Genomic DNA, 16,446 nt, shown 5'->3' on the forward strand with positions numbered 1-16,446 from the left:
ATAATTAAAACTTAACACTCCATACATGTGAAGTTCAACTAGTAAAAAAAAAAAGAGATTGTGAATAAACACATCCTAAAAATAGTCATTTATTTAGGTTCTATTTATTTCGATTTGATTTTAGAATTTAAATTTTGTTACAGTAAAATTTTTTTAAAAATAATTACATTTAATTTTTTTATTACAGTAAAAAAATTATTATATAAAATTACATCTCAATTCAAATTAAAAATTCAAATACTAAATGAATATTTATTTTTGCCCGGAATAAATGACGTGTAAGATGATCTAGGGCACCTTCAAAATTAAAAAAAAGAAAAAAAAGAAAAAAAAGGCATATGATCTAAGGGGGAGGGAGGGGGCGAGGTATATCCGGTGGAGACGGCAGGCTATCTGGCGACGATTGGTGCGCGCAGCTGAATCGACCCGCTTCCGGCGGCGAGAGGGCCATCAATCAAGCACTCCGACGTGTTGAAACCTCTTTCCCAGGCGGTAAATACAAGCAAAGCAAAACCCACCCCGCGGGTTTTAGCGCTGAAGACCCCACACCCGCATTTCTTTGTATGCCTCCTCCCACAATTTCCTTCAACTAAAACAACAACAATAACAAGAACCATGGAGGTTTTCCTTAAACCCCATTACACCATTAACAAGACCCTCAAGCCTTGTTCTTGTTATGCTCTGGCTCTGCGGTTGGGCTTCGTCGTGAGGAAGAAATATTACTGTAAGTTCGTAAGGAGCTTCTTCCGAGACATGGGTTCTAACTATAAGGCCTTTTCAGGGACCGCTTCTGATCGGCCAAAGAGTCTCAGGGAAAAGCTCGGTCTTAACACTAGTACTACTACTTCATTGGGGTCTTCAAACCAGCAACAGGTTTGTTTCTTGTTTTTTGTAATTCGGTTATTGGGTTCTTTATATTGTTTTACAATATCATTCTCCTTAGCATGATTTAAATGTTGGGTTGCAGTAGTTAATTTGCGGTTTTGTTGTCCCATTTTTTAAATAAAAATCAAAATAAAATAAGAAACATTTATATTGGTTTCTCAGTGAAAATAGTACATGGTAATGCATTGTTTTTCTTAAACGTGCCTCTACAAATATGATTGTTGTGATCTGGGGAAAATCAAAATTCACTTACCAATTTTGTTTTTTTTTTTTGGAGGTTCTATTCTTTTTAAGAGCAAATTGAGAAACATGACAAGTATATTTGTGCACTGATCGTAGACTCCATGAACATTGGATTTGCATTAACATTCTTTTGGCGACTGTAGTTGCCAAGTGATGTCACATTTTATGCATATTAGTTTATCTTGTGATTTTTCTAGATAAAAGACGTAACTGCTCTTCGTGGTTTCCGCTTTCAGTGTGATTCAACCCATCAAAACATTGAGGAATGGAAAAAGAAGTTAACAATGTTGCTTCGTAATGAAGATCAACAAGAACTGGTGTCAAGGGAGAAAGAGGACAGACGTGACTTTAACCAAATTTCTGCACTTGCAACAACAATGGGTCTGTATAGGTATCTTGGTTTTCACTTATCCCACCATGTGTTCGTTTGTTTCCATTCCTCATTTTATGTTTTTGTTTCAAAATGTGAATAAGTTACCATATAAACAACTTTTGCAGCCGTCAATATGCCAAAGCAATTATCTTTAGTAAATTTCGTCTACCAAACTACAGACCTGATTTGGATGATATGCGCCCACAGAGAGAGGTATTTTTCTAGAATACTTGCACGCTTTGTTTCTCATGTTTTAAACCTTTGGTGAATACTAGCTTCCGACTTACTTTGGAGTTTGTATGGGCTGGAATTCACGGCAGTACTAGTTTTGCATATTGAAGTTGCCTAAGTTTTTTGTTTGACTTTATTATATCTTAAATCACTAACTGTAGGTGATCATACCTCTGGAACTGCAATTACAAGTACATGATCTTATAAGAGCCCATATTTCTAAGAAGCCAACAAGTAGGGAAATTTTATCGGATAATCCCTTATTGAGATCAAGCAGCAGCAATAGAAGTTTAGCCATTAAGGATCTTGATGAGCAGCAGAGGAGTTTGGTCCATAATAGTAGTGCCAATGAGAAAATCCTACTGCGTAAAAGTTGGATTCTGCGTTGTCAGCAACAGGAATGGCAGGTCACTTTTTCTTCTTTCTTCTCTTTTACATTTTTTCAGTCATTCTACAAGTCCTTTCACATTTTAGTGTATTTCTGCAGGAATCTCCTGAAGGTCAAAAGATGCTGGAATATCGCAGAAGTCTTCCTGCATATAAAGAAAGAGACGCTTTGTTAAAAGCAATATCAGAAAATCAGGTCAGCCAGGATTGTAAAAAGTTATTGATTGATTAATTTATTATGGTTTGTTGCTTTTGCTTGCTTATAAGCTCAGATGACTTCTTTTTTTTTTTTTTTCTTTTCTTTCTTTCTTTCTTTCAGATGAGTCACATTCTCTTGGGATTTTTCAGTCCAATAGTTTTGTTTTTCTGGGCTCTTAATCATTGATTGTCAATCCACTTAGCATTTCGTTATTACTTAATCATCTTTATCTGTTAGAGTCATCAAAGCCTTCAGAAGAAGGTGGTTGTTGGTTTCCCTGTCAACTTAATAATTTTGCAACAACTTATATTTTTAAATCTTATATATAATGTATATAATAAATTGGGATTAAGGCTTGTTGTTGTTGTTGTTTGTTGTTGTTGTATACATAATGTATATAATGAGTTCTCTTTGAAGAGAGGGGGAAATAGTTAAAGGAAGGTTTTATAACTAATGCTGCTTATTGCTCTGTGCAGAATATATTTACGAGGTCTATTTTGATTTTATAGTTGTGTGTGGTTGTTCTTTTAAATATGAACGATGTTTTGATAATGTTTGCATAAATTGAAGAAAGTTTACTTTTATTTTTGACTTATTTTCTTCATTTTTTATATTATGACTAGGTTGTTATTGTGACGGGCGAAACTGGTTGTGGTAAAACAACACAACTTCCCCAGTACATTTTAGAATCTGAGGTTGAAGGTACTCGTGGAGCTCTCTGTAGTATTATATGCACCCAACCTAGACGGATATCAGCAATGACTGTTTCTGAACGAGTTGCTGCAGAACGGGGAGAGCCACTAGGGGAGTCTGTGAGTTTTTGTATTTGACTGTTGAAGAAGTTGGGTTCTTAACAAAGTTTAAGTGCATCAGTGATCTTTATATTATCATTTGTCTTAAGGGGATGTTTGTTTCACAACTCAAATTAAGAACTTGAGTTGTGTAGGTTGAGAAAAATATTGTAATAAAAAAGTTAATTTGAATTTGGACAAATTTTATAAATTCCTCTTGAACTTTGTCACTTGTGTCAACATGCCCCTTGAACTTTTAAATGTGTGTGTTGTGCCCCCTGAACTTTGTCACTTGTGTCAACATGCCTCCTGAGGTTAACTCTGTTAAGTTTTTTAACGGGAATGCTTATAAACACCCCTTGAACTTTGTCACTTGTGTCAATATGCCCCATGAACTTTAAAATGTACTTGTTTTGCCCCTCGAATTATGATATGTCTCTAACTTTTCTCCCTCCATCTTGATTCTATCAGTTTTTTGAATGAAAATGTTGATATGACCATTAAATTGCTAATTATTTATGATATTTGACCATTAAAGTTTGTTAAGTTATTGGGTTTGTTAAGTTTTATATTAATTTTTTTTTAAAAAAGTACAATAAAATAAATGACCTGAACCTATTTAGATCTAGAAATGCTATATATGTATAAAGCATAAACATGTTTTATGTCAAGCACTTCTATCTACGTGAAATATTAAGAAAAAACGTAACAAAATTCATTACATATACGGATTTGCTCCTCATTTTTTTCCCTCTTTATTGTCTCCAATCAACTAGTGTTTTGAGAATTGGTGCTTAACTAATATTTTTAGAGGAGAAGGTATTCAATAAACCTCAAATTTTATAGATAATTAGCAATTCAATGGTCATATCAACATTTCCGTTCAAAAAACTGATAGAATCAAGATAGAGGGGAAAAAGTTAGAGACATATCATAGTTCGGGGGACAAAACAAGTCAATTTAAAGCTCAAGGGGCATATTGACACAAGTGACAAAGCCCCCTTCAGGGGGCATTCATAAACATTTCCTTTAAAAAACTTAACGGAGTTAACCTCAGGGGGCATGTTGACACAAGTGACAAAGTTCAGGAGAATTTATAAAATTTGTCCTTTGAATTTTTTGGGACAAAATACTGTAGCACTAGAACTTGAGTTGTGACTTGAGTTGTGAAAAAAACCATGCCTAAATTTTTTTAGTGCTTGTCTATATGTGTATGTGTGTGCTTAATTTTATAATGATTAATATGTTGCCTCCCTCGCTTTTGAGTAAGTAAAATTCCCCCTCTTGAAAAAAGGTAGGTTACAAAGTTCGGCTGGAAGGAACGAAAGGCAGGGATAATCGTCTTCTCTTTTGCACTACTGGTATATTGTTAAGGAGGTTAATCAGTGATAGAACCTTGAGAGGTATTTCCCATGTTATTGTTGACGAGATTCATGAACGTGGAAAGTATGAAGGTAGGCATGGAATTCTCTTGAGGTTTGTTTACTAGTATTTTACATTTGATTTAACCTTACTTTTTCAATTTATGCTAGATTTCCTTCTTATTGTCCTGAAGGAACTTCTTCCTCGCCGACCAGAGTTGCGGGTGATTTTGATGAGCGCAACCTTAAATGCTGAGCTTTTCTCTTCCTACTTTGTTGGCGCTCCAACAATCCATATTCGTGTAAGTTTAACATTCTATTTTCTGTTCCTTTACTTGTCCTTGCTTTTATAGGATACATTATCGTCTTCCCCTTTACTTGTGCAATATCAATATAAGGCCTTTTCTTAAACAAAAAAAAAAATCTATTTTCTATTCCATTTTCGTAATTGTTGCTCGAATGATACTGACCTCTCTCTTTTTTTTTTTCCTCCCTTCTTTGATACAAGTAACGGAATATATTGATGATCAAAAAAATAAGTACAAGAAAAGAGGAAGAGATTTCCTTAAAATATCTGACCAGAAAAGGTCATTATCATTTTCAAATGATAACCTCTTAAATGAGCATTGATGGTAGAGTTCTGAAATGTAAAAATTTTCTTAGGAATAGTAGATTTAGGGTTCTGAAATGTAAAAATTAATTGTAGGAACTAGTAGATTTTAGACGTGTTTCATATTTTCTTTTCCTCTTCCTCTGTGTTTTCTTTCCCTCCACTTTCTAATATTTTCACATGTAATCTTTCTATCCTCGAAGGGAGCCCCAACCAGCCACCAGGCACCCCACCTTTTCTCCCTTCATTTCTCCCCTATAAATTTTTTTCTTTTTATTGACATGAATTAAAAGAAAGAAAAAAACAATTACAGTGAAGAAAACATGCAGAGGATGCGTAAGAAATTTTTTTATCTTTTTACAATAAAATTTTGTTTCTTATAAAAAAAATTTAAAGAAGAAAAAAAATAAAGGACTTGGTCTTCATATATGGGCTCACTTTTATATTGAGCGTTTGCCTTATGCTCAGGGTTTTACGCACCCCGTGAAAGTACATTTTTTGGAGGACATTTTGGAAATGACGGGATATCGGTTAACTCCACAGAATCAAATTGATGATTACGGTGAAGAAAACATGAGGAGAAAGCGTAAGAAAGGCATGTCTCTAGGAAAACGAAAAAGCTGGATTGCTTCTTCCGTCGAGGTATCAATAGATCGGCGACTTTAGAAATTCATTAGAAAATAAAAAATTTAGGGAATTTTAATCCTTACCAACTTGATCTTGATGCTCCGGACTGGACAACAAACATGCACGAACCATTTGATGAAGTATGTGTCAGGAATACCGGATAGTGCAAAGTCATCAATAGTATTTTAATTCTGGCTATTTTTCATTCTGTCCTGTGGGTTAAATCTTAACTTTTTATATGCTTGTGACAGGATACACTTAAAGCTGCCGACTTTAATGAGTATAGTCCAAAGACTCGGGTTTCCTTATCGTTATGGAATCCCGACTCAATTGGATTGAACCTTGTTGAGCATGTGCTTTGTCACATAGTTAGGAAAGAAAGGCCTGGTGCTGTTTTAATTTTTATGACTGGCTGGGGTGACATAAAAGCTTTAAAGGATCAGCTTCATTCTAATCCACTCTTGGGAGATCCTAGCAAGGCCTTGCTGCTTGCATGTCATAGTCTTATGCCCATCGATGAACAGGTGATATTACTGCTACCTCTTTACATTTACTCAATGCAAGTAATTATCTGCTTGCTCTGATTCAGTTCTAAGTTTCTGGAAGATTTTAAAATAGTTAAATATGTTGGAATATCTCAATGTAAAAATTGATTATGATACTTTTAGTTGGTTGAGAATTGTTTCAAAGAAAAAATGTTGAGGACTAAGTTGGGTTCAACAAGAGGAGAAAGAAGACTTGGAAAACTGCCTTTTGGGTTTGTGTTGGGCAATATGGTTAGAAAGAAATAAGAGGATCTTTGATGACTTGGAAGTGTCAGTGAAGTATGGGAAAAAGTAAAATTCTGAGTTGCAGTATAGTTGCATGAAGATAAAGACTTTAGTTGTTTGCAGTTTTCTGATTTGGGTAGGAAGTGACAATTATTGTAGTTTATTCATTTTTAATGCTTGTTCTGCCAGTTTTTCTGTTTAGTTTTTTTTTTGTTCACTTAGGGGATTTTTGGTACCTAGATTCGTTCCCTGATTCGAATCATGGTTCGTGATTCGCTACAGTATTTTTTCTCACAAAATAATTCTAATCACATGGTTCTAATCCATGAACCAAACGTCTCCTTATTATTCAGGTGGACATCTTTTTCTCCGGGCCTTCTACTTCATGATTCTTTTCGTATTAATGAAGTACCTTTTCTTTTAAGAAAAGGAAAAAACAAAAAGTTGTCATGTGTTTCTTTGGAGCTCTGGTCATGAGGCTTGCCTCGTATCTTGACGTTACTTCTCAGTAAACACTTTTTGTGGGATTCTCATAACAATAGTTGTACTTTTCTTTTTTCTTGTCTCTAGTTCCAACCTAAGTCAGCAAGTTAATCGGCATATATGTGCTCAGCTTTTCAAGGTCTTTTTCTGAAATAAAATCGGAAATTGCGCAAATTGGTAAGGGAGTTAAAGCTATAGTAAAACAAATTCTCTTCCCTTGTTGGTTTTATTTGTTAATCATTTGATGGGCCAATCAATAGTTTGTCATCAAAAGGGTGAAGGGGGATGGTAATTGGGCTTTCTAGCTTTTATGATTTTTATCAATAAATTGTTCTCTTTTTTTTTAAAAGAAAAAAAATTGGGCTTTCTATCAGGGGCTGAAGTCATTTATGTAGTGGAAATTCTCGTGTTGAGTGGTTTTTGCTATGTGGTGTTGACAATTTTATATTTTTCTTATTCTTATATATATGGTGGTTTGACCATTCTGCCTGCATCCAGTTAGAGATAAGCTGCCCATGAGCATCATGCTACTGTGCTATACGATGCATAAACTTTTGAATAAAAGTAAGAGAAGATATTTTTTATCAATCGAGTTCATAAAATTATATATGTAAGATTAGGATTTAGATCTAGATCTGTTACTTTTTGGGAACTCTACAATTAAACTGTAACGCCCCTCCCAAGCAAGTAGCTAAAAACAACGCCCGCTCGTGAGAAACGTTAACTAAAATAAATAATATTGTTTAATTGAGAAATAATATCTATCACAAATACAATCTTCGAACATAATTCTTAATATTACAAATTTCATTTCTTAAGATATCCTAACTTGTCATGGGACCTTAAATTATTCTTGCTCAGTCAACTGAAACTTCTATTTTAGCACTTACTTGCATCACGAGAACTATATGAGCGCAAGCTCAGTAAGTAAACCATAAATAATTTCCATTTTCAAATACTTTTCTTAAACATTTAGGGCCCTCTTGTATAATATTAATTTTGTGTTATTAGAACCTTTTTCATATGGCCCTGTCATGGAATCTCTTATTCCTCTAGGATTTGGCCCTTCATCATGTTTCAGTCGGTTCATAATAAGCACAAGATTCACATCATACTCGGAAATATTTTCGAAATCTCATGGAAACATGTCAACAATAACATATATAAATTGAAAATTTGTATTAAAAATATACTACTGTTCAAATGATACTGGTCGAGAGGAAAATCCTTTTCTCTCTGTTTTCTCTCTTAGAACCTTATTATCAAACGTCAACTTATCTCTCTTATATATATAACCTTGATGAGGTCTTATGATTGCCAACAAGGTAGATGACTAACCAGGCTAGTTTAACTACATGTCCACGTGCCATCTTTTTTTTTTTTTAATAGAACTTGCTGCAAGATAATAGGTGGACACATATACTAAGCTTTACTGTAAGTGCATGCCCTGGCGTAGCAATAACACTTACAACTTAAACCTTAGCCAAGACAAATGCTAAGTAGCTTACTAATCAAAGCCTATAAAGTATGACCTGTCAAGTTTGTATTCTCCTAATGACTCTTTCTTCATGTATCATAGACATACGTGGTAGTTATCAATTCTCAAACTTTAATAAAAATATTTATAATAAAAATCCTAATATTCTATTTTACTACCACCTTTCTTAATTAAGCAAACACTACAAATATTCTGGATATCAATGAACTCTTAGTTCAAAGGCATAATTTGCGTTACCCTTTTCTCATGCTTTTGAATTTACTGAAGAAATTGCAACCTACAACTTTTGAACTGAAACAGAGAATGTCTGTTTTATTGGTAAAAGCAATAATATTTGGTTTGATACTGTTTGTATTAGTTCTTCATAGTTCCAAAAGTTAGTCATAATTTACCTTCTGCGCACGAGTGCCATAATTTACATTTTACTCGTGAGTAGTATAATATCTTATTCACATGTTCAACTTTGAATGTAGTATTTCTTCCCTAACATCTATACTTTTCTTTTCCTTATGTTTTCAAACAGAAATTGATATTTGATCGACCAAAAGATGGAGTGAGGAAAATCATACTTGCTACAAACATAGCTGAGACTAGCATTACCATCGATGATGTAGTTTTTGTTGTTGACTGTGGAAAAGCAAACGAGTCATTGTATGATGCATTAAATAATCTTCCTTGTTTGCTTCCAAACTGGATTTCAAAGGCTGCTGCAGGGCAAGTAAGATTTTTGTTTAGAAGTGTGAATTTTTTTGTTTTTTTTAGTAGTTATGTTTTCTTTCATGTCGGCAGTGCTTGTTTAAGTTTTCTTGTTACTTGTAGTGTTTTCCAGAAGTGAAAGGAATTTAAGTTAAGGCGATGGGGCTTGACTGGTCAAGCTCCTGTCAATGAGTGTAGTTGACATTTAGTTCAAATTCTTGACAATGGATTCTTTTCCAATGTTTGATATAGATTTGTCTGCTTAATTGCTTGTTTTTTTTTTATTTACTTATTTATTTTTTGTATCCACAATTTTCTTTCATGGTAAACTTCCCCAAATTTTTATTATAAACCATTCGTATGTGGCCTGTTTGATTGGGACGTCTGTTTTGTAGAGAAGAGGAAGAGCTGGTCGTGTTCAACCGGGGGAGTGCTACCATCTATATCCCAGATGCGTCTATGATTCATTATCTGAGTTTCAGCTGCCGCAAATTTTGAGAACACCACTGGAGTCTTTGTGTTTGCATATCAAAAGCTTACAACTTGGAAGTATTTCAGAGTTTCTATCGAAGGCCCCTCAGCCTCCCGAACCTCTATCGGTATGTGTAAAATTTGAGTTTTATTGGCAAGATCCAAATATTTGTAACGGAAGTTCTACAAAAAATGACTTGATCTTTCGCCCATACAGTTTTTTGGTCATTTTATCGCATTTTGGATTACCTTGGAATTTATGCTCTAAGGTTGAAGTATTTGTACTTTTTTTTTCCTTCTATGATTAAATTAAACTCAATCTTTTTTTTTTTTAGGTTCAGAATGCCGTAGAATATTTGAAAACCGTTGGAGCTTTAGATGAAGATGAAAATCTAACAGTTTTAGGTGAGGAAATTTGAACTTTTGTTATTGAAAAATCTAATTCATATTTCTCTGTATGAGGTTTAAAATGCTTGATGTTATAGCTGTTTCTGTGTCATGTTATGTTAGATCAATAAGAGAAATGGTTTGATGCTTCACAGGACGCTACGTGTCAATGCTTCCAGTTGAGCCTAAGCTTGGAAAGATGCTCATATTAGGGGCTATTTTCAACTGCCTTGATCCCATCATGACTGTTGTTGCAAGCCTAAGTCTCAGAGATCCGTTTGTGACTTCTTTTGACAGAAGGAGGGTATGTTGCTATGTATACATTTTTACTTTATATTTCTATGTTTTGAAACTTTCACACTGTTGTATTTGCCCATAATTCCTTATCTTTAATGGAAAAAAAAGGTAAAACTAGGAATAATCTGTCTATTCCTCTCTTTCGCGTTTTTTGCAGGAAGCAGATACAGCAAAAGCACAGTTCGCAGCTGATGATTGCAGTGACCATCTGGCATTTCTTCGAGCTTATGAGGGTTGGAGAGATGCTGAAAGACAATTATCTGGTTATGATTACTGCTGTAGAAATTTTCTTTCTCAACAAACTATACGAGGCATTGATTTCCTTCGTAGGCATTTCTTTCGTTCCCTCAAGAATATTGGTCTCGTTGATCACAATATGGAAAGCTGCAGTCTTTGGAGCCATGATACACATCTTATCCGAGCAATTATCTGTGCGGGCTCATTCCCCAGCTTATGCTCTGTTATGGTGAGTCAAGATACGCATGTTTTTAGGAAACATCTTTCTACAGTTCTCTCTTTCACTATATATCTATATATACTAGTTTGTACGTGCGCCGATATTTTTAAAATAATGGTTATACAAATTGTTGGAAAAGAAAAGAGAAAAATGAAGAAAAAGAAAACAGAAACAAAGACAAAAACGAGGGGAAAAATAGGTAAAAATGGAAAAAGCAAATCAAAGAAGCAGCAAAAAAGAAGGATCAAAAAGATGGAAATAAGGAATTGGAGGACAAAAAAAAAAAAAGAAATAGAAAACAAGGGGACATTTGTAGGAAAAAAATATTGTAAAAGAAAACATATGATAAATACTTTGTTGGTTTCGAAACTTAAGTGGGGATATATTTGTAAAAGAATTTATTTCATCATAGGTAAATCAAGAAAAAAAAATAATATACTGAAGTGGATCTGAAAATATATAAAATATTAGAGTGGAAGAAATAAGAAAAGAAAGAAAAAGTCATATATAAAAGTGCCAAAGCAATTGGCTTAAACGAGTAGGAGATAAAAACCGCTTAGAAAGTACCTACAAGAAGTAAAGGGATATTTACAGGTGCACATTTGTAAGAAAAATATCATAAAAGACCATATATGATAAATACTTAAGTGGGTATATATTTGTAAAGGAAATTATTTTATCAGAAACAAATCAAAGAAAAATATAATTTATTGAAGTAGATTTGAAAATATGTAAAGCACCCGGGTGGAGAAAATAAAAAATAAAAAAAAAAGAGAGAAGAAAATGTAAATAAGGAATTAGAGAACCAAAAAAAAAAAAAAAAAAGGAGAAGAAAACAGGGTACATTTGTAGGAAAAAAATATCGTAAAAGATCACATCTGATAGAAACTTAAGTGAGGATATATTTGTAAAAGGAATAATTTTATCAGAGACAAATCAAGGGAAAAAAAAATTACCGAGTGGATTTGAAAATATAAAATATTAGGATGGAGGGAATAACAAAAGAAAAAAACGTGAGAAGAAACAAAGAAGAAAGATAAAAAAGATATAACTAAAGAGTTGAGAGGGTCAAAAAAGGATTTTAAGAAATAAAAAAAGGAGGAAGCAGAAACGGACGAAATGTTTCGTCCATTCCGCTTCTCCCACGCCAAAAACGGATTGGCATTTAGTATGTAGGGTAGATGTGTGTGTGTGTGTATGTATGTACGTAGTTTTTGTGTTTGTTTGTTTGTTCTGTGCCTCTGGTTTATTCATGAGTAACTTAAACTTCTAAGAAAAATATTAAAGATAGTCTTTAGTATTTGTCGGAATGATTCTTAAATTCAGCTGAAATTGATTTTCCTTGAATATTTTATACTTTATTTATTTATTTGTTTTAGTTTTTATTTTTTCATCTCCTCGTGTTGTGTAGTCTTTTCTTCTTTTCATTCATCCACCATTTGTTGTGCCTAACTAGTTCATGCCACAGAAAGCGAAAAAGTCTGTAATGTTGAGAACAATGGAAGATGGTCACGTACTTCTCGGTCTGGTAAGTTGTGTTTCAGCTAATTTTATGTTTCCTGCGTCGTTGTTGTTGTCTTTGTTTGATCTAACTTTGGTGCATCATCATTATATTTTTCTATTTTGTTTTCCAACAATGGATGTCTTCAAACGTACAGAATAGTGTAAATTTTCCAGCATCAGAAATTCCCTATCCTTGGCTGGTTTTCAATGAAAAGGTGAAAATAACTGCAGTTGTTCTCCGAGATTCAACTGCCGTGTCAGATTCTGTGCTTCTTCTATATGGAGGGAGAATTTCCAGGGGTGAAGAAGTATGTCGCTTTTACTTAATTTGCTCCTGTTAAAAAAAAATACTTGTGGAAGACACTGATACTTGAGCCGTACTTTCTTTGATAGGACGGACACCTGAAAATGTTAGATGGGTACTTGGATTTTTTCATGGAACCTAACTTAGCAGATACATATGTGTTTTTAAAGGAGGAGCTTGACGAACTGATTCAGAAGAAGGTACGTTAAACGCCAATACGCTATTAGTGATGGCTATATTATTGGACGCAATTGCATTGGAATTAACCATTTTGAATGTACTGGTTTAGGTACATGTACAAGGCAGCACTATGATATTATGTTTCTTATATGCAACTTTTGTCATATTGATATATTGATGTGTTCTTGTTCCTTATATGCCAGCTTCTGAATCCCCAGATGGACATACGGTCTCATTCCAATCTCCTTTCTGCTGTAAGATTACTGATTTCAGGGGACCGGTGTCTGGGACAATTTGTCACTGGTCGTGAGGTGCCAGCAGCATCCTCACAAAAGGCAAAAGAAGAGATGCTGCCTGTGCCTGTTTCACAACGGGGTACTGCAGGCAATAGCGGCAGTGGGGATAATTCCAAAAACCGGCTGCAGACGTTGCTCATCAGAGCCAGATGCGGACCACCCACCTACAAAACAAAACAACTGAGTGATGACCAATTCCTTGCAGTAGTAATCTTCAAAGGGATGTACGTTACGGGGAACCATTGCCGCACTAAGGAACTTGCAGAGGAGGAGGCAGCTGCTGAGGCTTTGCTTTGGTTGCAAGGCGAAGGCCATTCATCTTCCACAGATTCTACTGACCGAATGTTAATGGTTTTAGACAAGAATGAGAATGTTGATATGAATTTCACAGGCGGCTCTGAGAGTCATGTTAGAGATAGATTAGTCTCCTTGGCCTAAAACTTGTGGTGTTACACCTCGGTTTTTGCATGTCAAAATCAGATCTCCATGTCATGGAAATAAATTCTGGAAGATTCAAATTCACCATTAGCCTTTACACGGTTAAAGGAACCTTGGATGGCAATTGGCGAGCAACAACAGTTTAAGTACTTTCAGCTCGAGAATGGGGAGTGCGAACCCATCGACTTCTTCAGTATAGCAAGTGGATGAGTTGAAGCCGAATGAGGATCATCGAGCTTGAGCTAGCGAGCAGTACTAGTTACGTATAGCTCGCGGACAAGCTCCTCAGCTTGCTGTCAAGCAGTCTAGCGCGGTCATGAGTAGTCCACGACGACAACAAACAATTTGGTTCAGTTTTGGCTATATCTAGTGTCATCAAAACCACCCAGATGAGATCGCTCTCTCTATGACTTCTGAAGTTCCAGGATTAACGATCAACGTGGCTACGACATCTCTCGAGATTCCGGGTGTTAACTCCCACAATTCTTTAGTGCCTCCAAATTGAGAGTAAAGAAGTCCGGAACCAAGGGAAGTGATTTTACATTCGCAAATTTAATTCGTGTTATGAATTCGGATCGATATTAAGTGTGTTAGAGGTACAAATGCATTCTTCAATTTAATTAAATGAAGCAAGTCATCCCTTCCTCAATAATCATGCGTCAAATTCACCTCTCTTGACAATTGACAACCTCAGGCCCAGTTTGCTTAGCAATTTGGTAGGGCTGAGTTAATAAAATATGGGAGGAAACTAGCCTATTAAAATAGGGGGAATAAAAATTGGAGATGTGCAAAAAAATGACCCTTTTTAGCTATTTTTTAGTGAATTACTGAAGTTCTTAAAAATTAGGAAAATTACCCTTTTATTAGTGATAAATAAATTTCAATCAATATACTAATTTATGAATAATAAAACCGTATATCTGTGTTAAATAATAAATAATGGTGTATTACTAATTGATCATGGTGAAAAAAGGACATTTTCCTAATAAAAAGTTCGATCTTTAATTTAAAAGGTGTGGCCCAAATTGGTCATTAATTTAATAATTTGCAAAACTTATTAGTCGATTTATGGAAAAGTTAATAAAATAACCATTTTAGCTTCTTTTTTTTTTCCTTTTCTTTTTGAACTTCTTCTTTTTCATCCCTATCTTTTTTATTGCATCATTTAACTTTTAATTTTTATATGTTTTCAAATATATATCATTTAAATACTTTTCTTACGGTTATTTAAAATATATTTTTTTAATTATCTTGTTAAATTAATTTATTTTCAGATGTGTTTTTACATAAGTATTTTTTCTCTGTGATCTTCATAAATTTCATTTTCAATTGACGTTTTGCACAAAAGTTTTTAAAGTTTTTTTCTTAAGTTTGTTTTTGTCTTTTTTCCTTATCTTTTGCTTCAAAATTTTTTTCTCATTTTTTTTTATTTTTTTTCGAATAATTTGTATAACTGTTATTTTAAATGAGTTAAAGTGTGCATTTTTGACTAGTTTACTACTCTAGTCAACCACTAAAGGACTGTTTGTTAGGAGAGATTGGGGAAAGAAAGGAAACGAAGAGGGAAAGGATGAAGCAGTCAATCATTTGGTTGGGAGGATTGAGGCATTGAGCAAAGGGGACGGAAAGTGTTGTAGGTGGAGTTTCCATGGGACCCACCAGATATTGATTCGTCCCTATATGGCCGGAAAGAAGAGGAAACTCTCATTATGACCATATAATTACAGATTTGCCTTCATTTCTCTTATATTTTAATACTAAAATTATTTTGAGGCTTTGCTCTTACTTCTTTTTACATTACTTTATTTATTTTTAGATTAACTACTTTATTATATATGAAAATAAGGGAATATATATTTATTTAGCAACTTTTTTTTACATTACTTTATTTATTTTTTGACTTTAGTATTGTCTTGTATTTTAGCACTTTAATGGCTCTTCAATAAATATATTTTATTTGCTCTTAAAAAAATAGGGAATATATGTTAAGAGAGCAGTTACATGTATTTTTTCCCCTTTTCTGTGAAACATATTATTTTTATACCAATTAATGAATAGGAGTTAAAGTAAGTATAAATATAAAGCGTATTAAAGCTTACACTCAAACTAAAATATATTTCACATCTAGGGAATGAATCATTTGCATTTCAATTAGTTAATTTGAAATTAAACAAAGAAGTTAATTCATTTTATAGTATGTGAGCAATAATATAATTTTATAAAGAAAATTCAATCATTCCTTCCTCTTTTCTATCTAATACCAAAACAAAAGAATGGATTATCATCTTCTTTCCTTCCTATAGGAAAAATTTTCTTAAAAGTTAAATTATTTATGTGTAATGTTGGGTCAAGGGTGATTTAATATCGAACTTTGATGATAACAAACACGATATTATCACTAATCAATTTATCTTGAGTTGTGTTGATTAAGCAAATGGATTATTATGTCAATCAACTTAAAGTAAGAAAAAAAAAAAAAGAAATGAAGAAGGTGCAATCTTATGAAGAATTGGGAAAAGACAATTGAAGATAATTCAAGGAACATTAAGATTAAAGATTGAAGATTGAAGATCAATCAAGACATTATTTTATAGGTTTATTCTAATTCTAATCTTGTATTGATTTTGATCTCATGCCATCAATTGTTAATTCTATGTTAAGGCTCTTACACATACTCACATATAAATTTCACATTCTTCCAAAATATTTTCAAATTAACTTAAAACATTATAATTGTTTTTAAATTGGTTTAAATCATGTTATACATTTTAAAAATTGATTGAAAATTGTTTATATATCAATTTTGTGTGTAAAGTCAGTTTTGGAGTTGTGAGAGGATAAAAGACTGAGATGATACAACAAACTTCTCTGATTGACCGGTGGTAGAGCCTTTGTAATTTCACAATTTCCTCATAACCGGTCAATCAGTGATAATCCACAAGTCAACCGATAGTATTCA

The 16,446-nt window shown here is 33.6% G+C and overlaps 1 protein-coding gene across 3 annotated transcripts; it reads left to right on the forward strand.

Moving 5' to 3' along the window:
* The first annotated feature begins 318 nt into the window (after positions 1 to 318).
* LOC21403772 (DExH-box ATP-dependent RNA helicase DExH3) lies at positions 319 to 14,130 on the forward strand. Of its 3 annotated transcripts, XM_024167521.1 has the most exons (19): positions 319 to 873; positions 1,365 to 1,519; positions 1,627 to 1,714; positions 1,894 to 2,139; positions 2,220 to 2,315; positions 2,942 to 3,130; positions 4,404 to 4,563; positions 4,642 to 4,772; positions 5,549 to 5,722; positions 5,959 to 6,231; positions 8,982 to 9,176; positions 9,550 to 9,753; positions 9,961 to 10,030; positions 10,168 to 10,316; positions 10,467 to 10,775; positions 12,235 to 12,294; positions 12,425 to 12,577; positions 12,663 to 12,773; positions 12,957 to 14,130. In XM_024167521.1, the coding sequence occupies exons 1-19, from the start codon at positions 616 to 618 to the stop codon at positions 13,485 to 13,487; spliced, it is 3,552 nt and encodes a 1,183-aa protein (XP_024023289.1). In that variant the 5' UTR covers positions 319 to 615; the 3' UTR covers positions 13,488 to 14,130. The 3 variants fall into 3 exon arrangements, with proteins under 3 accessions (XP_024023289.1, XP_024023298.1, XP_024023293.1); XM_024167530.1 differs by lacking the exon at positions 12,957 to 14,130 and having other exon boundaries at positions 12,501 to 12,577; positions 12,663 to 12,751; XM_024167525.1 differs by lacking the exon at positions 319 to 873 and having other exon boundaries at positions 1,466 to 1,509.
* The last annotated feature ends 2,316 nt before the right edge of the window (positions 14,131 to 16,446 follow it).

This window comes from Morus notabilis, unplaced genomic scaffold, assembly GCF_000414095.1.
Source record: "Morus notabilis unplaced genomic scaffold, ASM41409v2 Scaffold409, whole genome shotgun sequence".
NCBI classification, from domain to species: Eukaryota; Viridiplantae; Streptophyta; class Magnoliopsida; order Rosales; family Moraceae; genus Morus; species Morus notabilis.

Bases quoted from the DNA above. Each gene is read 5' to 3' on its own strand.
- LOC21403772 (XM_024167521.1), top strand. From the start codon at position 616: ATGGAGGTTTTCCTTAAACCCCATTACACCATTAACAAGACCCTCAAG. The intron at 4,773-5,548 runs GTAAGTTTAACA...CCTTATGCTCAG, and splicing joins CTCCAACAATCCATATTCGT to GGTTTTACGCACCCCGTGAA. The intron at 6,232-8,981 runs GTGATATTACTG...GTTTTCAAACAG, and splicing joins TTATGCCCATCGATGAACAG to AAATTGATATTTGATCGACC.